Source organism: Echiichthys vipera (genome assembly GCF_963691815.1).
Source record: "Echiichthys vipera genome assembly, chromosome: 20".
Classification (NCBI taxonomy): domain Eukaryota; kingdom Metazoa; phylum Chordata; class Actinopteri; order Perciformes; family Trachinidae; genus Echiichthys; species Echiichthys vipera.
Genome location: NC_139845.1, coordinates 13,989,805 through 14,014,309, shown reverse-complemented (window position 1 = coordinate 14,014,309; position 24,505 = coordinate 13,989,805). Strand labels below are relative to the sequence as shown.

Here is a 24,505-nt window from a genome sequence, read left to right as displayed (position 1 = left end):
TGCACCTGTAGTGAGTCAGCCTGAAGCACAGGAACACAACACAGTTCTGGTTCCAGACATGGAGGCATCTTATTACTAAGTATGCTGCTGTAGACTCTGGGTACTACTTTTTATATCCCCCAGAGGTGCAAAGATACCGCTCTATGACATGTTTCTGTTCTTGTTAAAACACATTTGTACTGTGTTGTTTCTACTGCAGTTTTGTATTGGAAAGAGCCTGGAATATTTGCAGAAATGTTTGCAGACTGCTTTATAATCCATTAAAGTTGGTACCATGCAGAATCTGTGGTCTACCAGAGTCAAATAGCAGGGTTGGGGAAAAAAATACAGGCTTTATTCCAGGGGAAGAAAGCAAAGGAACAGTGTGTTTGTTCTGCACTTTGAAACGTCAAACCTCTGAATTGCTGTCTTGTTGAAAGGTCCATACAGATACATTTGCTTTGCCCTATTCAATGTGCTTTACGAAAAACCATCCAACTGCTTGTCTCTGACAGGGTCGCAGGGGGCTGGAGTCGACCTAGGCTGACATTGGGCGTGAGGCGGGGCACACTCTGGATAGGACGGCAGTCTATCGCAGGGCACATAGAGACAGACAGAGACTGACAACCATTCGCACTCATATTCACACCCACAGCACATATAGGCATTAAGGCGAGATCTAAATGACTGTCAAACTGTCAGATTGGTTCATAACACTCCAAATGTATAAATAGTCACCTCCACCCCTGTGTCTTGGAGATTCATAAATGGTTCAAACCTGTTTTCCTCTTGTAATGTTGAGGTTGATATAATCACAGACCATAGTCGCAGTGTCGTTGAGGTCAGAAGACTTCTCCATTGCAGATATCCTTGCTCAAATACGAGTAATCTTTGTGCTCTTTGTCCATTCTGATAGCACAGAGGTATAGTGTAGTCCAGCATAGAGCTATGATCAGGTCCAAAAAGTCAGGCCCGACCCTACATGAACCCACATAGTTTCTGACATACGCCTTCTCTAATGTTCAGCACAGCCCAAAATCTGTCAAATGCTGTATAACATGGAGATTTTATAACATTTCTCCTCATTAATGAGAGCCAGGATTCCCGGGACTGTCCTACTGCTGTCGGGGACATGATTTTTGAACAGCAGCGAAAAATCAATGAGACATTAGTCAAATGATGCATGACAGAAGCTCATTGATCCCAGCACTAAGCAGTTATGGCTCAACTCAAGAAGAAGAAAAAAACTACCCCTTTCAAGTATGCAGGAATTTTTAGAGATTATCATCCGGGCCGAATACAGCGGATAAGGTCGGGCCCAATCGGGTTTGGAGAGATTCTGTCAGCAGTCCACTAAGTTCTTGTTTGAGTCGTGTTAACGTTGTGGGCTTCTTAAGGCAGTTTAACCTTTTAATGTGTATGTGACATACTGACAATAGTTTTGTCTACATGCGTGTTTCTCTTTTAGCGGCGTCATACACGGACAGCTCTGATGACGAGACGTCTCCTCGGGACAAACAGCAGAAGAACTCCAAGGGCAACGGAGACTTCTGCATCAAAAACATCAAACAGGCCGACTTTGGCCGCAGAGAGATTGAGATTGCAGAGCAAGGTAAAAAAGATCAGGGGGTGGGGCTTAAGGGTCAGGTTTTTTTGTGCGTGTGTGCGCGCGCGTGTGTGCGTGCGTGCGTGCGTGCGTGCGTGCGTGTGTGCGTGCGTGCGTGCGTGTGTGTGTGTGTGTGTGTTGCTGCCTCCACACTGCTCAGAGGCCATATGTCCCCTGCCAATGTGAGTGAGACCACCATTTAAGAGCCAACACATAAACACACATTATTGACACCATCCCCTAATTACTTCACACAGCTACAGAGGGCGTCAGCTGAACCCTGCAGGCTACATTCATGCGTACACACACACTCACACACACCCTTAACATCAGTAACTCCTTCAGCTGGATAACTCGATGGATTAGTGAAGTATTCAAAGGATTAAATGATTGCAATTTCTTAACCATTTAACCAATTATCCACTCTGTGTCTCTCAGAGATGCCAGCCTTGATGGCTCTGAGGAAGAGAGCCCAGGGGGAGAAACCCCTCGCCGGTGCCAAGGTGGTGGGCTGCACCCACATCACTGCCCAGACTGCTGTGAGTAGAAATGCAAAACACAAACACAGCCCAAACATAAAGCCAAAAAATCAAACTTGACCCTCTTTTCCTCAGGTGCTGATGGAGACTCTGTCAGCTTTGGGGGCTCAGTGCAGATGGGCAGCCTGCAACATTTACTCCACCCAGAATGAAGTGGCAGCTGCCCTGGCAGAGGGAGGTGAGACCGGGAGTCCCCTGGGTGACACCTGCCCTTTTCTTCCCTCCTGTCTTTCACTTCCTAACCTAATCAGATGCTTTCACTTCCTGTCTATGCATAAATTGCTTTATGCCTATTTCTAGGTTTCAGTGTGTTTGCATGGAAGGGTGAGTCAGAGGACGACTTCTGGTGGTGCATCGATCGCTGCGTCAACGTGGAAGGCTGGCAACCCAACATGGTAGCACACTTTCATTCTAAATAGAGCTTCCTTTTCCATCCTACAGTTGGTGGTGCTGTATTTTCACCAGACAATTAGATCGTTTTTTAAATGCAATGCATCTTTTTTTATTCTGGGTAGAATAATTATGTTGGCAAAATACTTAACTCAATTGCAAGTGTGTTAATGCAAATTTCCAAATTAACTCCAAGCTTTAGAGTCAGTTTCAGGTATACAGACTTTTTTGTCTTTGTCTTTTCACTCTTATATTTTGGATTTTTTCCTCTCCTTTCTCCACTCAATCTTTCTTCCTCTTTCTCCTCCACTTTGCTCATCTCCGTCTCCGATTGTCAGATCTTGGATGACGGTGGAGACTTGACTCACTGGATCTATAAAAAATACCCCAACATGTTCAAGAAGATCAAGGGCATTGTAGAGGAAAGTGTTACCGGTGTGCACAGGTGGGACTCACAACATTCTCAGAATCCTTCCTTGCCTTTGTTGTTGTCTTTAATAATGTCTGTGGTTAAATATTACATTGTTTTAAACCAGAGGAATGTACAAGTAAACACTAACTCACACCAACAGAGAGACACAGTCTAACCCAGTTTTGGGTGGGGTAACATCGCCATCTAGTGGTAAAAATATTACCACTTTTAACACTGCGCTGTGACTACACTATTGAGGCATTGCTGTGTATATGAGATAACGTTTAAGTAGCATATTTGTTTATTTAATAAGTAATGAAAAACATCAAGTGAGAAAACCTAAAATTGAATCCCTTAATACATATGACTAATGATTGAAATGGCATTGTCAGAACATAAAAAAGGATTTGTAATATCATGGATTTGTAATATCATGGATTTTTACACAATTTTTGTGTGTATAGGTTGTACCAGCTGTCCAAGGCAGGAAAGCTGTGTGTTCCAGCCATGAATGTCAACGACTCAGTGACCAAGCAGAAGTTTGACAACCTCTATTGCTGCAGGGAGTCCATCTTAGACGGGTACGAATCAAGCATTGTGCTGTTTCACCTTATTAGGGATTATTATTAAACAGAACATGTTGGTTGTTTGAATGTGAAGGGCGAATACATATCCACCTCCCCCTCTGCTCCGGTGTGAATAAATATTAGGCTGCCAGTGAAATAATTGTGTTTGTGTCCTCAGCCTGAAGAGGACCACTGATGTCATGTTTGGAGGCAAGCAGGTGGTGGTGTGCGGCTACGGAGAGGTAAGGCTGATATTTTTACACAGGCTCGAACACAAATGCTTGTTCACCGAGAGGTCTATGTGTTCGTTCTCTCGCCTGTTATACAGGCGAGAGAACAGGTGTTTCCACTTGTGAAAGTGGAGAGATTTAGACTTAGTTGCTTAAAAGACAAATAAGATGATAATTTCCCCATTTTTTGTTGCCTTGAAACAACTTTATTGATACAGAACAGATCACTAGAGAGCTTTGTGCACGTAGAAAATCCTCACTGACTGTAGCAGAGGCTAAATGCTGGAGACAGCGTCTGTTAGAACTTATCATACTTTCATCAAATGCTCAGTATTAACCAGGACACATGGTTTGCTATCATATATATATATATATATAACCCCTCCCTGGGTTATGATATATATATATATATAAGGGTTGCAATGGCATGAGATTTTCAGTTACAATTGCCTTTAGAGGAATGAAAACTTTTATTTTAATATGGAAGTATTTGTAAAATGTCTCCCTTTTTAAAAAAGAAATAAGATACTTTTTTTCAATACTGTAAACGGTAACATTCCTGACCTAATAGCTCAACATTTTGGATAAATTCTTGAAACCTCCTGTTGTATTGTACGATAATGATATGTCTAATATCCTCAGGTGGGAAAAGGCTGCTGCGCTGCCCTCAAAGCAATGGGCTCCATCGTTTACGTCACGGAAATCGACCCAATCTGTGCCTTGCAGGCCTGGTAAGATGCCTGTTGAGCTTCTCATGGCTCACTGTTGGTCCGGGGATTGACAACAGTCTCACGCTCTTTGTTTGTCTTTCTCCCGATCCCAGCATGGACGGCTTTAGACTGGTGAAACTGAACGAAGTCATCAGACAAGTGGACATCGTCATCACCTGCACAGGTTGGTTCAGCCTCTCTCTTTTTTTTCTATAAATAAGACTCTTTCATTCACTTTCGGCTGTCGAGGTTGTAAATCTATAAGGAACATAGAATTCTGTCAGTGTCCATTCAGGATTACTGGACAGATATTCAGTGTCCAACAGTCACTAATCAAGGTCTCAGTTCAGCAGCCAGGGAGAAGGACTGAACACTTAATTGGAGCAGAGAATTACTTGTCTCTCTGCTTCATTACCAAATGTGGCTGGCAGGCCTGAAGCAGAGGGCTCTTTGACTGAAATTGAACAGAAAAGATAATTAGAGCATAATAATGTAGAAGAAGTTACAAAGTGGTGTAAATGTGAGTGACAAATATGTAAATCTGCTGAGAAATCACACCTTAAATCATTCCCATCCTTTTGCAGCTAAATTCCAGTCATCCTTCAGCATGTTCCCAACTTACAAACATGTAACTACATATAGAATTTTGTTAAATAAGCACAGTGCTGACAGGTGGAGCACTACCTCAACCTGTAGTCTCGGCCCCCGGATTTCCTACAATGGGTTTCTGAACCTTACTGAGTCCCCTTTTCAACAAGTAATTGGACAAAACTTCAAACACTAGTTATTTGTGTCTGTTTCACATTTTTTGCTCTGTCACTGTTTTGCTCTTTGTCCTCATCTTTCTTCCTCTTTATCACCTCCCCCACACCATCAGGCAACAAGAACGTTGTGGTGAGAGAGTACCTCGACCGCATGAAGAACGGCTGCATTGTCTGCAACATGGGGCACTCCAACACTGAGATCGATGTGGTCAGTTACCAGCTTGCATTAACACAGAAGCCACAAAAATAATAGCGAATAACAAAGCGAGAGACCCGATCGAAGATCAAAACGTAATCAAGAATATGTGACGGAGAAACAAAAGAACAGCAATTCTTGATAACATGTGACAGCACGTTGAATGCCGTCTTGTAATAAAAGTCTCAACTTGGGCAACGATTGTTCAGTGTTGTCGCGGTAACTGACAGCTTGTTCTACCTTGTATAACTTGTACCACAGTACGTTTTTACTGTTTGTTAGTTATTGTGCTGTTGATTTGTTTTGAACTGCCATGAAACTAAAGATGTGAATTGACTTCAGGCTATAATCTGGTAATGTGCATTCATAGGTGACATTTATGTTTTAAACCGTACACAGTGCCTTTTTAATGAATAAAATAGTAATTAGTTCAGACAGTAGAGGAAATTGTGACTCACTGCTTGAAGTACTTCGGTCCTGGAAAAGACCAAGCACTCTGAGTCAACCTCTGGCCCGTGAGGATAGACTTGCGACAGCTCAGCCCGACAGAAATAAGAATTGGAAAAAGACGAGGGGGAAAAAATGATGGCCTAAAATAAATAATTGCTCATGATGTTCTGCTTCTCCTGTAGGCAAGCCTGCGGACTCCTGAACTGACCTGGGAAAGAGTTCGCTCCCAGGTGGACCACGTCATCTGGCCTGATGGCAAGAGGATAGTGCTGCTGGCTGAGGTACGCACTTCACGCACGTACACTCTTATGAAGAGGACTTATGAAGAACACAGCAGTATAGGAACTTTAAATTCCTGTTATTTAGTTACACCAAATATAATGAGACTTAAGTTTTGTTAATAAATTAAGTTTATTTTTAGAGTGTGTGTGTGTGCGTGTGAGACAAACCATGACAGAATGAGAGCAGTCTGTCAGGGCCAACCTGCCAGCCCACTGATGCCTGAGTCTCTCTTGCTGTTTGATCTAATATCGGTAGACCACCTCCTCCAACCTCACTCTCTGTTCTAACCGTTCTGATCCAAAATAGTTTTGCTACAAAAATTACCCATTAATTTAAACAAGTAATACATCATCTTAACTTAACTTAAAGCAGTTCTTACCTTTCTTGCATGCGTCAGTTAAAGCACTCAGCGCTTCACTTCACAGTCCCACCCTTTCCCCCCTGCCTGACCCCTGACGCTCCCTCCTTCCTTGACACGTGCGTTGAGAGAGAAATGCACTTGAACGCAGAATGAGCAGCGCAAGTGAAACGGACGGCGGCTCAGCAAATCCTTTTATTCTGTCTGAATAAAATGATTGCTCAGACTTTTATCAGAAATATATGAGCATTGAATATATATTGAGTTTTAACACCTGATGGATTCCTGTTACATTTTAGTGTGCCATACGCTTACAAGGAGCATTTTAAGATTACAAAAGAAAAGTGTAAAAATTCCAGAAAGGTAAGCATTGCTTTTAATTCAGTATCTCTCAAATAAAGATAATGAGATACAGAGAGAAACGCTCTTTCTGGTGCAGTACTGAGTGAGGGGCCAAAACGGCACAATAATGAAAGTAAAGCTCCACACAGTTAAAACCACACATCACCTTAAAAGAGCATGGGAGCGATTAAAGGTTTGACTTTCGATCAGTCATGTGTTTATTTTTGTGTGTGTGTGTGTGTGTGTGTGTGTGTGTGTGTGTGTGTGTGTGTGTGTGTGCACTGGACTTTAAGAACTGTTGTAGGTCTGTCTTCCTCTTACATAACCAACCCAACCTTTCTCTGTTCCCCCTTCCTCCTATCTGCAGGGTTTCAGTTTAACTTACTCGATACATAATTTTCTGCAGCACTTCTCAAAAATTATTTTACTGCAATGCAGCAGCTCAGACAGCAGCAATAGTTTAGTGTTTGGGGGCAAAACAAAACATCTTTCTTCATAGAACGTGTACCACAGTAACTGTCAAAGGGAAGACTAGTGAAAACAAACAAACACAAGGTTGCAGATAGATTTCAAAAAGCAAGGGGCTTGAAAATCTTAGATTTCTAACACATACATCATCGCATCCAAAATACATATCCTGAAACTCTGTTCCCTCAACTGCAAAGTTAAGAACCTTAAGAACCTGCGTGTTTTCCACCCTTTTACCTTGTGTTGTTTTCCTCTACAGGGTCGTCTGCTGAACCTCAGCTGTTCCACTGTGCCCACTTTTGTGCTTTCCATCACCGCCACCACTCAGGTAAAACGTTGGGTCTTTTTCTGTCTGTTTGTCATGATTAGTTTTGTATTTTACATTTTGTGCCTTGCTCTTTTGTTGTTTGAGTTTATCACTTGTAAATATGTTGATGCAAGAAGTTTATATTTTTGTGTGAGTAACACTTGTGTGTGTCTGCCCAGGCACTTGCTCTGATAGAGCTGTACAATGCCCCAGAGGGACGCTACAAACAGGATGTTTACCTGCTGCCCAAGAAGATGGGTAAGAATTTTTGTCCATTCAGAATTTGTGATGGGAATAAAACTTGAACAGACTGCTGAATGTAAGAATACAAAAATACACAAATTAGAAGTATAAATGCGTCAAAAACATAGCAAGATATCAGGCCGGGGATAAACAAACTTGCCTGGTTTGGTACTCAAGTAGCCACCAAGCAGGAAGTGATTACAGAGAGTTAGTTTTTGCCTCAGCAGAGAGCCTGTAGGCATAGTGCATTAATCTGTATAGTCAACACAGTCGGTCTCATCTGTTCAGTCCAGAGACGTCTCCCTGGATAGCTTATCGTTCACAGTAGAATGAGTGCTTAGTTCATGTGTGGGTGCATACAGCCCACAGCATGTCTGCAGCGTCGCCTGTCACATATCTTAGCGTTCCCTCGCTGGGTTAGAGCAGAGCACATGCATAGTAAAGAAAAACAGGGAGCCAAATGTAGGTCACCCTGTCAGTGACTGCTGCTGCTGCTGCTGCTGCTACCACCACAGCACACACTGACAGAGAGATGATGCAGAGCAAGAATGAAGCAACGAAAGGAAGGGCTAAGATGGGGAAAGAAAGACAGGATGAAGAGACGCAAAGGATGATAAAGAGAGGAAAGCAGACGAGGAGAAAGATAAAAGGGGGAAAAAAAGCCTCTTTTCTCATTTTGAATGATTAATCAACCACAGATGCCTGATGAATGTTAACATGTTCCTTCTGTCTCTCTATCTCTCTCTCTCACTCTCTCTCTCTCTCTCTCTCCCTCCAGATGAGTATGTGGCCAGCCTACATCTCCCTACATTTGATGCACATCTTACAGAGCTGAGTGATGAACAGGCCAAGTATCTGGGCTTGAACAAGAACGGGCCCTTCAAGCCAAACTATTATAGGTATGGAAAAACTTCTACGTAGTATTCTTATTTTTACGGGCCTGTAGGTGGTTAGAGAAAACTGTAATGAAAAATCTATGTGACATGACTCAGGCAGAAAATATCTTCATGGACGAGTTAATGTATTAAAGGGGTCTTATGCTTTTCCTTGGTTTTCCTTTATATATATCTTGTTATTATGTCGGCTGTTCATGCTAACCATGACCAAAGGCAAATGTGTTTATGTGTAACCAGTCTAATCCCCAATGAGCAGATCTGCTCAGGATACAGACTGCTGTTAACGGCTTCTTTCAGACAGTTTCTTTTACTTTCTTGGCAGTCTGACATCAAGCCTTCTCAGATTTTTGAATAAGGTCATCTGCTCCAGACTGTTTACTAGATGTAGCTACGTGCTAGCAGAAGAGAAAGCTGTAATATTTGTTGCTTGCGTTGTTCATTGCGCCATAATTTGAGAGCCTGCTACAACATGTCCGGGTTTGTTATGTTTGGTTTAATAAATTATTATTTGTGTATTCTTACAGTAGAAATCGCTGCTTTATTTCCCAACAGTCTACTGTTTACTACATGTAACATATGCTAGCGGCAGTAATAAGAAACAGTGGGGAAGAGACCAGGAAGTGCCTGACCAGAGCAGACTGGGCTTATCGGGAGGGGGGCTTAAAATAGACAAATGCTGCAACAGAGCTTCTCAGACTGCTGCCATGAGCAGTATGAGAAAAAAAAAGTGTTTTTTGAACATTAAAGCATTTTAATATGTTGTAGTAGAATCACAAACCTGATAGTATCACAGGTCTCCTTTAAAGTTTTATTCAGGGTTCTTAAGGGTGCTGGATACCTCTGGAATTACTTGAATTTTAATGTGGTGTTTTCAACTTTTGAAAAGTGCTTGGATTTGGAATGAAGTGCTTGAAACTGCCTGACATTTAGGTTATATTGGATGCCAAGTCTCCTTTCCTTTGATATGTCACCCTAATTTAAAAAGCTGTCACAAAACAAAATTTTGGTTATTTAAAGCACGATGACATCTAACTTAATGTGCTGAAGAAGTGCAATACTCAGTGTACTGTATATACTATATTAACCGTATATAAATATGTAATATATCACAGCTGTAAGGTGCTGGACAAGCTCGAAAATGCAACTTGGAATGCTTGAAAAGTGCTTGAATTTGACCTTGGAAAAGATACAGGAACGCTATTTATTCACATTAAGTTTAATCACGTTATATAATTTCATACTAATGAAATGAGTTTCAAGTAATATGTTAAACTAGCATTAACTTGCAAACCATTGGATGGGTTGAATACCCATACAGCCACTGTAACGTTACGTGGCAAATTCAGTTGTGCGATGTACCCCAGCACTGTTATCTGTGGTCAAAACATTCGTACTGAAAATAACTTTATGAGCGTGTTGAACGTTGTTGTAACGTTACAACATATCATACACATTAGCTTGGTGGCTAACTTTCCATAATAGCACATCCAAGTTGTATTCACGTTACTCTGAGCCACATTTGTTCACGGAGGTATGAAGGGAACTGGAAACAGAGCCCATTGATTCCTATGAAAGTACTTGATACCTTGAAGGAATACTGACGTCCAAATCGATTGCTCACGCCCATCCCCAGATATTTACTGCAAATAACATCCTAACTTGCCTGCTTTCTCTTTTTCTCCCTCAGGTATTAAACCAGTGCTGGAGTTGAACTGAAGAAATACAAATACTCCATGAATGGCACACACTCGTAGAGGGAGAACAGGAGGACGGACGGACATAACAGTCAACATACCTGCTTTATATTCAGGGGGTAGGGGAGGAGCTCTGACTGAGCCTGAGGGGGGGGAGGGGCGTGGCTTTCCCTGTGCTTATGGCAGCCGTTTTTATTTATTCACGCTCGACAACAATAATGATTACATTAACTCTAACTCTGTGGAGCTACTCCTGCCATTCCCCATTAGCTAGCTCCCATCGACATCTTCTCCCGGGGGAGGTTTTACTTCCCTTCCACTCGTCATTTCACCACCATTATCTCTTTCTCTTTCTTATTTGTGTGTTGAGTTGTATGTAAATCCTCCATCCTCCATCCTCCCTCCTCCCTTCCTGCATTGTCAGATCTTTTATTGTTTAACTATTAAAGATGAAATTATTGATGCTAAAAAAAAGATATATACTATATTAAAAAAAACTTGATTTAAAAAAAAAAATCTGTGTGAATGAAGATGACCATTGAAGATTAAGCGACAGGCGCTTTTTCCTGTCCTTTTTTTTGTTGTTGTCTTTTCTTTTCTACCTGTGATTTTCTTTTGTGTAATATTGCGAGGGCGGGGTTAGAGCTGTGGGGGCGGGGGCTGAGGGTGGGGTTAGGTGGGATCTCAGGGTCCAATCATATCATGTATTTTATTTCATCGTTTCATTGAGATTCACCGCTGTCTGTTTTTAAACCTTTTTTTATCCGTTCTGTCCCTTTCGGATCAGCCTGTAGTTCCTCCATAACTTTTTTTCTTTGTGACACTGGATGGTGACCGGTTCTTCCCACCTGTCACTCAAAGCCACAGTGAAACCATCTCATTGGCTGCTTCTTTCTAGGCTTCCAGCTGCTCACGTGGCGCCAGTGTTGAAGTAATGAGAAGTATTTCAAGATAGTGAGCGCTAACCTTTTCATTCTGTCCTTTCCTTTACCAAGAATGACTATACTGTATTAGAAGCATGGCAGGTTGTCAGAGCATTACAAGGGGTATACTGTATATTTAGATATTTATATTGAAATTAAGATTTTTCTATCTTTTTCTCTCCTGCGCCATCTAATACCCTTACTTTTGGAAGAAAATCAACATGTCATAAAGATAAGCAATTAAATGTTCTATTGATAAGTGTAATAAATGTACTTAAACCCTCATTTCGAATACTGTGACATAAAATATTTACAGAGAAACCAAATGAGCAGCAAGTTGCTGCCTGGCCGGTACTTTAACAGATCAGTCACGTCCTCGTTGAAAAGTATGGTGCTGTTAAGACTTACTTTACCTTACCATACACCCCACAACTCTTTGGTACTCAGATTTAGTCAAGGGGTTCATTTCCCAAAATGAAATGACCATGATTTGTTTTCTTTCCATCCAAGAAGCACATTTATTTTCTCTGCAAATTCTGACTTCTCACCTTTTTAAAGATCTCAGTGCTAGCCCTGATATATATATATTTAAGTTCCTTCTTCCCCTCCTGAAAGGCTTAGATCAGGGGTGCCCAATCCTGCTCCTGGAAGGCCACTATCCTGCATATCCTAACACACTTGAGTCTAAAGATTTTCAAACCTGTGACGAGCTTCAGCTGCTTGAAAACAAGCACATCATTAGATTCAGGTGTGTTGGAGCAGAGACAAACCTAAAACATACAGGACATTGGCCCTCCAGGAGCAGGGTTGGGCAGCCCTGGCTTGGATTATACTGGTATAATGAGCTGCATCTTCTGCAGCAGCCTGTCCCCAGCTGACCTGACAGAGGAAATTAGAAAGTCCTGACAGTCATTTCACCTGACAGCCGAGTGCACCCCGCTGCTATACCGGCTCTGCACCCGAAACCAGTCAGATTCTCTGCTAACCTGCTGAGAGACGCTGCCAGCTCTACTCTCTCAGAGAGGGATCAAATGCTTAAACAAACGTGGTAGCTCATTATCAAGGTCTGAGAGTTTACTGTTCACTATATGGAAAAACAAATTTGAAGATTTTACAGATTGTGAACAGGAGGGGATAGCACAAAAAGCTTTGTTTACCAGTTGAAATAAACACTTTTTCTCATTCAAAAATACATAATTCGTGCAATTTTTCTGTGTGACAGTATGAGTCATATTATTACATATTTAATACCAACCAAAGTCATTAAAGGAATACTTTTGACAGTTTGGGAAATGTACATATTTGTTTTCTTGCGGAGAGTTGAAAAATACCTCTCATGTTTGTATGATATGTGTTTAGAGTCTGCATCCAGTTAGCTTATGTTAGCATAAAGGTACAAAACCTATTCTAAAGCTTTTGAAACATGAAACAAAACAGATAACATGTTAATTTGTGATTTTTAAAGGCGCTATTAGGTGGACAGAGCCAGGCTAGGTGTTTGCCCTGCTGCCCGCCTTTATGCTAAGCTAAGCTAACGACCTGCTGGCCCCAGACACATATTTAGCATTTAGCAAACAGAAATGACTGTTGCAACAAGAAAATGAATAATGGTACTTCCCAAAATGTTACACAATTCCTTTTTAATTAGGGAAAGGCAATTTAGGTCTAAAGTAACTGAAATTTTAAAGGTGAGTTGGAACCTCAGATAAACCTAGTGTACGCCCATGATGATGTGTGTGTGTGTCTAAATATCTGTGTTTGTACACATCTCTTTTTGTAGTTCAATGGTTGCTTAACAGCTGCCTCAGGATCCTAGCCTGTGCGTTAGGGGGAGAAACCATTTTTTGTTGTTGTTTTGTCAGCCGTAAGCTGACCAACAGATAGTTGGGCGGGGAAGACACCAGCATCGTATATGTATATACATACTATATACAGATATGACAACCTTTAAAAGTATAGGAAGGTACAAGAAGAACCCACTCCTGTATTTATTGTTGTAAATCCTCATACACTGCAAACTGGCAACATTCTCAAACATGTTTTAAGTTGTCTAATAAAGAAAAAAAACAACCTATGTTTAAATATTGCAAGTGATAATGGTAGATGATAAGCAATAATTTAAAACATTCTGTAATCTTAATGAATAAAGTTGTAAAAATTGTAACCACTGTGTGTGCATCTCCTTGATCTGACTCCTTTTCAGTAATAGCCTCCTTATGCAGGTGTTTGATGTGTGAAGTATGTTTTTATATATATATATATATGGATTTCTGAGTAGTTGTGTTTGTATGTTGGGGTAGGGGAGCCTGTGAGTGCAGCTGCTGAGGTCTGTCAGAGCCACAGTGATCTCATCTGAGACCAGCAGCGACATCTCTGACATCAACAGCTGGCTCTGATCCTTTAGTTATTCTCCACACAGAGACCCACACCACATGATTAAATGGATGTTTGACACACACAATAAGATGACATGTCATTAACAACAATTCAAACTATGATTTACACATGTCAGCACTTCTCTCTCGGCGTGTTTCAGTTTTCTTCCCTGTGATAAAAAAATCAAGGTTTGACTGAAACATATTTTGAGATGTACAAGGTGAATGTTTTAAATGCTGGATTTTTAGGGAAAATATATATTTATTTATTTTTACAAAGCTTTATTAAGAAAGAGGTTTTTTAAAAGGGGAGTCCACCAATAATACACAAGATCAATTTTCTACTACTGCACTGTTGTACCTTGGCCCTGGCTGCTCTGATTTTGACCACCCCCACCTCTTTTGAAGTGCACTATTCAATCGCTGGAAAACATTTCTTCGATAAAATACAACTTTTCTCCTTTGTGGACGTCCTATTGGTTTAAACTTTTGAATTATTAATGTGTCTATGGCTTTATAGCTCTGTTAGACTTAATTCGTCTAAATTGATTCAACCAGCAGTGAATAATTATTTAATCATGAACTGGTCCCCCGCTGCCCCGCCATGTGGTCACATTCACCCGTGCAGTCCAATCACGTCATCGTAAATGGTTTTTCACAGGCAGGGGGTTGTGTGTACTGTTGGCAGAGTGTTTGGCAACCTACACACCAACCCCCACCTCCACATATAAAGAATTAATTTGTTCCTCTGAAATGAGGGTGAGGGGAGGTGAAGTGGCTGCAGGAGGGGGCCCCATCTCCATCTAACATTTGAACTGGAGGTGTCGTAAGAGGAAGACACATGAACTCATCTGGGCCCCTGACAGCAGACTGCATTACTTGACATATTATTACGAAAGGAGAAAATCTTGTTTAACGTTAATGGTAATGACACAGCTGGTGTAAAACCCCCATTTATACACCAAAGCTGGTAAATTTTGATGGTTTTCTACCAGCAGCTGGGAGCACGTACCCAACCCTGCTGCCATTCAAAACACAGGAGAAAATAAATCATAGTATGCCACAGAAAATTACCATTTGAAGCTTTGCAAAAGTAACAGCTAACAGTAACGGCTGACGGTAACTGTCAGTCAAACTCCTCTGCAATGCTTGTTTTTATGATGTGATTTGCTGGAGGGGATGGGTTCAAACAGGCTCAAACAGACTCCGGCCTCCTGTAGGCTGCTGGACCCGGTCTGACCAACCTGGCAACCTGAGTGCTGGAATTATTTTCTGTTGTTGCCACTAGGATCTTGAGACACTAGATGGCGCTGTTCTGCTTATTCTCCATATTCAACCCTTTAATGTTAAACAATTTGGCCCCCTGGGGGTCCTGGACCCCCTATTAAAGATCTCTGCTCTAGAGCAGTGCACAGCCCCCCTCTGTACCATGCTGTGTGCATCACCAGCTCGTTTTACTTTGGTCAGCTGATGCTCCCCTCTCATGTTGACTCTCTAACCCCGCCCTCTCGGGGCGCACAGGGACAGTGAACCAAACAGACAGGGGGAGTAGTAGGAGGAGGAGGAGGAGAGCCTAAACTTGGTGCTCAGGAACCGGTGCTCCTCCTGGCAGTAGCGGTGCAGACCACAGGCACACACAGCTCTCCACCGGACCGGTATGCACTACCCGCGGAGGAGGAAGTGATCCGCGCCGACCGAGAAAGATGCAGTCGGAGGACATGGAGGTACCTATCATTACTAACCTTAACGATAACGGCGACAGACAGAGACCGAAAGGAAAAGATGTTTTCAAGGATCAGCAGAAGGAGTCGGAGGTAAATTGGGAGAGGCGTTTGTGCACAGTTGGTTAGGACCGCTTATGGTATAGGAGCGCACTGGAGGTGTGTGTGTGTGTGTGTGTGTGTGTGTATGTGTGTGTGTGTATGTGTGTGTGTTGTTGCTGGGGAGCTTTCAGACCAGCTGGATGTCCTTTCCATGCACAGTCGACGTCTTGGCTGGAAAAGCATGCAGACAGTCAGGCAGGCAGACACCGATGTGTTATTTTGGCAACCGGGCTCCTATAAATAACCCAGCAGCAGTAATCCTACGGCGGTGCTCAACGTGGAGAATGGAGGTGGTGAAATGTGACTGCTGCTGTTGTCAGGACCACATCACTACTATACCAAACCTATCTGAGTATAACAGTCGTTTCATATGTATGGATTTTTTATTCTCTTGGGGCAATTATTCCATGAATTCTAATCCCTCATAACTGAGATTGGCCTTTGCCCTTCAGCGTATTGATTTGTTAACTAAAATACATTTTGATGGTCAACTTTAAAGTCATTCATCAAGTAATAGTATGATAGATGAATATCCTTATGAATGATATGGTCAAATGAGGTGACCAGTTTAAGACTTGGCCATCATCCTATGGACCTTTAGTTCTTATATGTTCAAGAGGATGATTTGTTTCTTTTACCGTGTTGGAATTTAGGGCAGCAACTTTTATTATTTCATTATGTGTTCATCTGTAAACAGTCTCCTTGATTCCTCAATTAATCGTTTTGTCTATAACGGGATAGAAAATAGTGAAAAATGCTCATTATCTTTTATCTTTGTCATTTTTTCACACCAACAGTCCAAACCAATTTAATTAAATATATACCAAAGAAACAGGAACCATCAAAAATTGTGAGCTGCAACGTTTCAAGATGTCCTTTCATATCCAATCACAGAGGCTGAGCCCTCCTAACATATTTATATATTTGATGTGATTTTAAGAGTGTTTGGATTCACCCTCTGAAATATACACCACCTCTAAACGTGAAAGCAGCGTGGCTCGTGCTCAGTCTGATGATGCCTCTCTTTAATGCCTTGCGGCTCTGGAAAAAAATAGAAGAAGAGGTGTTTTCATTCCTGGGTTGCTCACCCCAGATACAGTACATCAGAGAAGTTAAGCGGTCCACGCTGTCATCCAGGCCAAAAATCCAGTCACCCCTGACGAGTGTTGTTTGAGCACATTGGATGCTTTTGAGGGAATTGGAGCATATTCATCTCACGGCCGTTGGATTCTGGGACAGGGGGGTTTGGTGATGAACGTTGAAAGCACTTAAGTCGACGTGAGCTCCTGTGTGTCTCCGTTAGGTTAACCTCAAATCTGATTTATTCATGTGTGTGAATTGTCCGTCACTATTGCTGGGGGAGAGAGCAGTCGGCTCTTGTCTATGTGGCATATGTCGGTGGCAGTGGGGGCGGCCTGCCTTGACACTGTGCCCGGTGTTTGCACACTGATGTGCTGCAGAGCGTGGTTGCACAGAAGCGGTTCCAGTTTGGAGCGAGGATGGCTTTCGTTATCAGCTGGCGGCTGAGAGGGGACGCTGAGGAGGGGGCTGTGAAGAAGACTGGACGAGAAAATGAAGGAGAGAGAAAGAGAGAGCAGTAGAAGCGCAGAGAAAGGCAGGCAGAGTTTCCCTGTGCTGATGCTGGAATTAAAGTAACATCTCAGTAGGTGGGTTTGGATTAGTCGAGCCCCCCTGCCCGGTGTGATCCTGGGTGACACCAGATGGATGGTGGGTGAGGCCGCTTGTTTCATTACTCAGTTTTGGTTGACGACAGCAATCATTTTGTAATCATGTTAACATCATTTATCAGGGAAAATGGTCAAACATTCTCGTGTTCAGGCTGCTCAAATGTGAGGAAATGTTCACAATTATCCAACACACAACAGAATAAATGTTTAATCACTGAATCCAAAGAGTAAAACACTACTAGCCCAGTATCAGACTTAGCTGAGGTGCTGGAGCTGTAGACTATAAAAGTCCCCCTCCTCTCACTGCAAAGACTGTGTAATGTCCAATTGAGCCCATGTGTAAGAACTCACAGTGAGCGAGTGGGCGGGTGATGTTTCTACCATGCGGCTTGCACAAAACCAAAAGGCTTATTTACAAGAAGACGCCAAAGAAAATGTCTAACTGGAGAGACAACAAGATTTGGAAACTTCGCTCTGTAAGGTCCAAGGCAGAAATCGTCAGACAAATTCAAGGAACGGCAAGAGACCTGGTTGTGACTAAATTACGAACCGGCTTTTGTGACTGTGGTGTAATTTGTCTTGCCTGGCTGTTATATATCTGAGGTTGTTCCTCATATGAAGGCACAGTGGCAGTTGATAAGTGAATTTCCATGATATTATAAAGTATACAAAATAAAGACTGGTGTCCGTAATAGGCCTCTTGCAGCTGGATCGGTATTAACATGTTTTATACAAGCCATAAACATGTACATTTACATGTAGTGGAGCTGAAGGGAAACATTATGGGGGATTTAACTTCAAGGCCACACTGTACTTCCATCTTCTCAATGCACTGGAACTTTAGGAGTGGAAAAATGAAAAAGTAGATTGTCAGCTCAGCTTCTGGCATGATGATTTTCAGAGCTCATTGCAGATTGTAAAAGTGACGCAGCTCCCAGGCTTCTTTCAGTCGCACTAAGAGTTGTGGGTAATTTTGTTGTATCATCTCCGCTCCCAAGTGGTTCTCATTTCCTGGTTTACAAGTGCAGTAATGACATCAAATCTCATTGCTTTGGCTCGGCATCATAAACAAACCGGCCGGCTGACGTCTTGTATATTTCAGTTTGTGCTGACTTGGTTGCAGCAGATATTTATAGACAGTTATATGATAGCACACAGTGTTGTTTAACCAGGATAGCTGACTCAGAGCACATCCTTATTTACAGTCCTGGCCCTGGGGCACTTTTCACAGGGTTAAACACATCTAACACTCGTAGCCTCCCAGTGCTCCCAGGAGAACTTTCTTTTTTTTCTTTTCTTTTTTTTAAATTCTCATTAACATAACATGAATCTTTAATAGTCCCTGTAGGGAAATTTCATCACTTCATACCCTCTACCCAAAAGACAAAGAGAGAAAAAGCAAGAATGTTCGAGTCACCAGGCTCATTCTCTTACTATTATTAAAGGTAACGTATTGTAAAAAGTGAGATTTCCATGTCTTTTTTTAAATCATAAAGCAGGTTGTGGTGCTATATAAATACTGTGAAAGTACAGTAATAAAACACTCAGTCCACAGAGAAATAAACACAGCCTGTATTCACAAATTTAAAGGTGGCGTCAGGACTTCTGTATGGTTGTCACAACTATACTATATATAGGTAGGTCATTCCCCCGGCTGCAATGATGGTGAAGATACACTGAGAGCACGAATGTGGAAGACCCTGAAACAAAGACCAATCAGAGCTGACTGAGCTAAACATGCTCTAGTCAAGGTTTCTGCCAGTGTCGGTGCCCACCGGGCCTAAGTTGACTCCCCAACAGGCTTAAGCATTGGGGATTTTTGAAAAAAGGTTACAATGTTATTTTTAATATCTCTTGGTAAAAATGTGTTAAACAAGTAGAGGACACCTGTACGGAAGAACTTGGTGCATATGTGTGTGTAAAGTGAGAGAGAGAAAAGAAAAAACTCCTCTCGTCTGCTGCCTGGGTCGAAGTTTCACTGTGAGCAACGCACCCACGCACGCACGCACGCACGCACACAGTGACAGTTAACGGTGAATATGAAGTTAGCAATAACGCTCTAGCTGTGAACGTAGCAGTGCAGTGTGTGTACAGTGTGAATATATGCTACAACTCCTTAGGACCCAAGCCAAGTACACAAATTAAAAGTATGGAGCATCACATAGTACCTTCAAGCTTCTATTTGATCCCAGGCGTTAATCGTAAGCAGGTTACACTCGCAACGTTCATGTCATACACGTCTCTGTTTTGGAGGGGAGCATTCCTTCCACAGTGTTGAGGATCTGGGGGTCCTCAGGGGCATCTGAGCATTCAAGATCCATTCAAGATCCGAATCCTGCCAACTTCCTTTTTCATCAGGATAAAAACAAGGAGTTAGGGTTTGATATTTTGGACACGCAAGGTCCAAAGCATGTGAAGCGCATAGCTCACAGTTCATAGAATCTTAATGTGTGCGCTCCGTCTCGTGCTAATCACAGGGTGAGGCTAAAGTCTGAGCCAAGAGAGACCCTCGACCGCATACAGGAGCTAAGCTGCTTATCTGCTCCTGTGTCCTCTCTTTCCCCTCTCCTTCCTCGCTGCAGTTACCTGGATCTACGTTAGGGAGAGTACCCTTTAACTGTGCAGTCAGTCTGATCGAAGCTGTAGCTGTGTGTGCCCGTAGAGAGCACTTGTAATCTGAGAGAACGAAAACGTAAACAACTAATCAATAACCCAGACTGGATATTCAGCAGGCAGTCAAAATCGCAAAAGTACACAAGATGAAACAAAACTGTGAACGAGCCTGAAGAGTGTGCGTGGGTGATTTGCGTCCAACTCCTAGTGTGTGACCGCAAATGATGTACAGAGCATTGGTAGGTGTTGGAAAATGTGAATAGCCTGCAGTATGTTTGAGTAGCGCGAGTGGGTGTCACAGACATCTGTGATTTAGCTGAGATCGGTGTCATACTATAAAGTACTGTACATGCTCATGTGTGCTTTTGTTCTTCACAGAGCTCCATGGAGTCTCCAAACCTGGAGTTTGAGTACGGAGACACAGACACGCTGACTGCTGAGCTTTCAGGTAAGACTGACCAGCTACTAAACTTTAGACTTTTATTTAGAATGATTAGAAAATGAACCTTTATGTACCCCATTTGCTTCTCTTACACTGTATTCAATGCATTCAATGTACAGAAATGTACTGTAATGATCTGGTTAACTAAGGAATGACTGTAGTCTAAGATAGTTATTTGTGATTCTCCTACCATGACTGCTACATATTGTGGCTTTCCCATGATTTAGCCATGCCATCTACTGATGGCAATGTCATTCCTGATATATCACAACTGTTGGAGGGATTCCATGTAATGTTGTGCAGACATTCATACTCCCATTTATGCTAATGACTTTGATGATCCTCTGACCATAAGGTTGACATTTTTGTTTTTTAGTGAAATATCTTGCCACCTATTGGACTGATGCCATGACATTTTGCACATATAAATCTATGGTGCCCAAATTATGAATTTTAATGACAGATTTCTGCCACTAACTGGTCAATAAATGTCCAATATTTTAATTGATGACCCACTATCTGCAAAACTAAAGACATTTCCATCAATCTAGCTAATACTGGCATATTAACACCAAGCCCCCACCACAGCGACTTCCTTGCTGATCCAGTACAGAAGTGCCAAAAACTGCTGTTCTCCAAGTGTCGACTAGAGTAGTTTGGCCATTATAGTACGGACCCTGACGGGTATGCTACATCCATTTTTAATTTTAAAAATACATATTGTGTAGCCTTGGCGATGTACAGCGCAATTATCATTGCATTTAATTTTTCATTTTCATGCCCAGCTTCCACGCTGTGAACTTGCGTCCATCTGTGCGCCCGCGAGTGTGCTGGTCTTAAAATGTGGTGCGCTGCATTGTTGGCGCATTGCTGTCTTGAGTCATCAGAAAGAGATGTCGCCAATTACCAACAAAAACCTGGTCTATGTCAACGACACAGTGGGAATGGAATACCAGATGACACTCTGTTTTCATTCATGTTACACCCAGAACACACCAATGAGTAATGAAGAGACTAAATACAACCCCTTTTCTCCTTCCTTACTTTGGGCCAAAAATATGAACCATCTAACTAGCCAAGGTGGGGTTGGACACACCCTAAAGATCATCTAAATAGGGCCCCTTAGTCTTGTTTTAACACAAACTGCCATTTGTAAACCTGGTTTGTGATGCACCTTCATGCGCCCATCTGGCCCGGTTACTGCCATGAATCTCCTTTCCTTCTGCAGCTTTCGTCCAGATTCTCTTTTCATGTCAAACCAGAGTCAGACTTCCAGCCAAAACTATGGATGATTCACACAAGGTTTCCTCCACAGAATTCCTACAGTAATACCTCTGTTTCTACTTCGCATACAGACTACAATGTGCTATTGATTGGAAAAATATAATTCTGCATCTGCATTCCTCAGGCATTCTTCAGCTGTTTTATGTTACAGTGTTATTCACAAAAACAAGACAATAAGATGACACACCGCTGAAGGCACAGAACAAAATCTTCAATTTGACACATCCCAGACAGAAGACACACTGTATCACTAATGTTATGCGTAATAATAAGACTTATGATTATACATTCAGAACAACCGCTTTGTTCCTGCATCTGTGTCTCGTATTAGCTCATGCGCGACTTGGAGCTTGAATTCTAAACGACCAAAGATGCATCAATGACAGAAGAACAGAATTCCACAATGCTGATGCATGTGTCTGTACTTTGGTACAATAGTTTCCTTCAAGTGTATAAATTAGGTTCCTTTTTAGTATAAACCTTTTTTTCCTCAGAGCCAGGTGACGTGCAGAGAGAGACGTCGAATAACAACATTGATTTAAAGTCGAACTGATTGTCCTCCCGGTAGATGGCGAGCAGCAGTTGAGTGTTAGTCACATTGGCAAACACAAATAGACAGACAGTCACGGCGGTTAGCCACAGCTCCTAGAGATTTAGGGGTGACGACTGCACTCAGAACAGGAGGAGAAGCGTGACGAATCATTAAACGCTGCATGAAACAGATGAGATCACCTCCGAGGAGATAGGAGCTGGTCTGTTTGTTTTCGTAGGGTAGCGCAGTTTAGCTGCAGGTGTTAACCTGTCGACTGTTTTTAATTCTATTCTCTTCTTACCTGATTGATTCATCTTTCAATCATTCTTTGTATCAATAAAATGTCCAAAAGTTGTGAAAAATACCAAGAAAAACAGCAAATCCTCACTGGAGACATAAACTGTGTCCAGAGAGTCTTTGCTTGAAAGATTATTTAAATGATTAAAGGTCCCATATTATGCTCATTTTTATATTCATACTTTGATTTTGGATTTTGTACTAGAACATGTTTACATGCTTTAATGTTCAAAGAAACACAATATTGTCTGATTTACTGACAGCTCATTTCTATTGTAATCTGTCCACAGAACTCTACAGTTACACAGAGGAGCCAGAGTTTGCCCTGAACAGAGATTACTTTGAGGAGGACTTCAGGAGCCATGGTAGTGTGTGAATATGTGTGTTTGTGTATGTATGCAGTGTATTACATGTTACAAAATGCTCATACTGATGTGGCACTGCGAAGTAGGGTCTTGGCAAACACACTGGAGTCTACAGCCAGTGGTGTTGCTTATCACAGAGACCTTGATGACTCCTTTAACAGCGCGACCGCAGTTGACTGTCGGAACAGGACAGAGTCCTTTTGTGTAGCTCTGAATGTCCCAGTTTAGTGCTGGATAACCGTGTCTGTAAGTGAGGTTGTGAAGGTTAACTAAACAAAATGCTCATGAAACAGTACACACGTGATAAAAATGTGTGTTGAAGGGATTAAGGAATAAATAGATAAAGTGAAGGTGTGTATTCACATTGCAGCACAGAGAGTTACTGCCGCTCAGCGTTGGTCGGCGCCATCACTTTTGGACTTACGTTTTTATTCTTTTTCCTTCAACTAGGAAAATTTCCATGAAGTTGGGATTACAAAATTGTTTTTTTTGTTTGTTTGTTTGTTTTTTACAAATTTGACATTGTACTGTGATCATGAAACCATTTTACCGTTCAAGTGCATTTCTCAACTTCACACTAAAAGCTGTAAAAGTGACGTTAAACTCAGTTCAACTCACTTTCCTCATCTCTGAAGTGCAACACAAGTCTGTCAGTGCGCTGCTGTGTTTTTTTTTTAAGCCAACCTGTGTGAGGCGAGGGTGACCCGGAACATCAAAGTGCAGCTTTTTCTAAGCTGTTCAAAGAATGACTATTGGGAGGGCCCATCCTTTCACATTAACATTTGAATACCAAGAGCAAAGCAGCTTTTCCAACATGAGTTACTGTCAAGAGATTATGCTTGGATACAATGTTTCTTTACCAGATATTTAGAATCTATCTGACTTGTCTTGTGAGGAAAGTAAAATATTGCCAAAAAACAGAAAAGAAAGTATCTAAATGTATCACCCTCTTATTTTCCAATATATGGTTGTATTTGGTGGCAACAGAGGCAGGTTTTTGGGGTGATGATGTTGGCAAAAATACCCCAATTATCTCTCTCAGAATAAGCAAGAAGCCATAAAGGTCCCAATTCACTGTGGCATCTTTCCATTTGGTGTAGAAAAAGAGCTAGACGACAGGCTTCATCCTCTTCATCTGTCGCCTCCTCTCCCAGCTGAGCGGTAATGAATAGCAGGATTAGATGAAAGCTTCTCTGACTGCTGTTTTACAGAGATAGAGCAGAGCTGGCTCTTTACATTAGGCTCTTTTCATTAGATTGTGTGTGTGTGTGTGTGTGTGTGTTGACGGAGCACTGTATGTTCCTTGTCAGAGGGTGGTTCTCCTCATTGACGTGTGCTCTTTGTGTGTGTGTGTATATGTCAGGGCCATTGACATTGTGCTCATCAATATTTCACCTAACTCACTGTGATCAGCACATGTCTAATTGAAGCGCTACACTGAAGAAAGGGACATTTTTGGGACAGTGGTGAAATTAGAACGAGAATTACTTCTGACATGACTAGACAGCACGTCAGTAGCTTAAGTAGTAGAAGCACTAAGCTCCGACCACCGATCATGATGATGTTACTCTGCTTAATGCCTATTACTGTCCGCATAATCAAGTGAAGAGTCTAAGAATAGAAGACTTACACTGTTAAAGAAAAATCCATGACAGGAGTGCATGGCAGGCTTTTTTTTTTTGTATATATAAACTATATTTACTTCTGGTTTCTCCTCATGTCTTCACTGAC

The 24,505-nt window shown here is 41.9% G+C and overlaps 2 protein-coding genes across 4 annotated transcripts in view; both read left to right on the top strand.

Moving 5' to 3' along the window:
- ahcyl2b (adenosylhomocysteinase like 2b) overlaps window positions 1–10,550 on the top strand; it is a gene marked incomplete at its 5' end in the record, with an annotated part of 38,731 nt that extends 28,181 nt beyond the window's left edge. The window contains 15 exons of the mRNA XM_083934939.1: window positions 1,448–1,591; window positions 2,024–2,124; window positions 2,200–2,302; window positions 2,425–2,519; window positions 2,853–2,959; window positions 3,391–3,507; window positions 3,671–3,734; window positions 4,365–4,453; window positions 4,546–4,616; window positions 5,310–5,404; window positions 6,025–6,123; window positions 7,552–7,620; window positions 7,779–7,857; window positions 8,621–8,741; window positions 10,426–10,550. Of these exons, the coding sequence (XP_083791065.1) occupies window positions 1,448–1,591; window positions 2,024–2,124; window positions 2,200–2,302; window positions 2,425–2,519; window positions 2,853–2,959; window positions 3,391–3,507; window positions 3,671–3,734; window positions 4,365–4,453; window positions 4,546–4,616; window positions 5,310–5,404; window positions 6,025–6,123; window positions 7,552–7,620; window positions 7,779–7,857; window positions 8,621–8,741; window positions 10,426–10,432 (1,361 nt within the window). The 3' untranslated portion in view covers window positions 10,433–10,550. The remainder of the gene's footprint in view (window positions 1–1,447; window positions 1,592–2,023; window positions 2,125–2,199; window positions 2,303–2,424; window positions 2,520–2,852; window positions 2,960–3,390; window positions 3,508–3,670; window positions 3,735–4,364; window positions 4,454–4,545; window positions 4,617–5,309; window positions 5,405–6,024; window positions 6,124–7,551; window positions 7,621–7,778; window positions 7,858–8,620; window positions 8,742–10,425) is intronic.
- A 4,758-nt stretch (window positions 10,551–15,308) lies between these two features.
- Window positions 15,309–24,505, top strand: part of strip2 (striatin interacting protein 2) — a 30,672-nt gene continuing 21,475 nt past the window's right edge. For 2 of the 3 annotated variants that reach the window (XM_083934840.1, XM_083934839.1), the window contains exons 1-3: window positions 15,309–15,544; window positions 20,233–20,302; window positions 22,700–22,774. In XM_083934840.1, the coding sequence (XP_083790966.1) occupies window positions 15,434–15,544; window positions 20,233–20,302; window positions 22,700–22,774 (256 nt within the window). In that variant the 5' untranslated portion in view covers window positions 15,309–15,433. The remainder of the gene's footprint in view (window positions 15,545–20,232; window positions 20,303–22,699; window positions 22,775–24,505) is intronic. The other variant, XM_083934841.1, reaches the window with a different exon arrangement.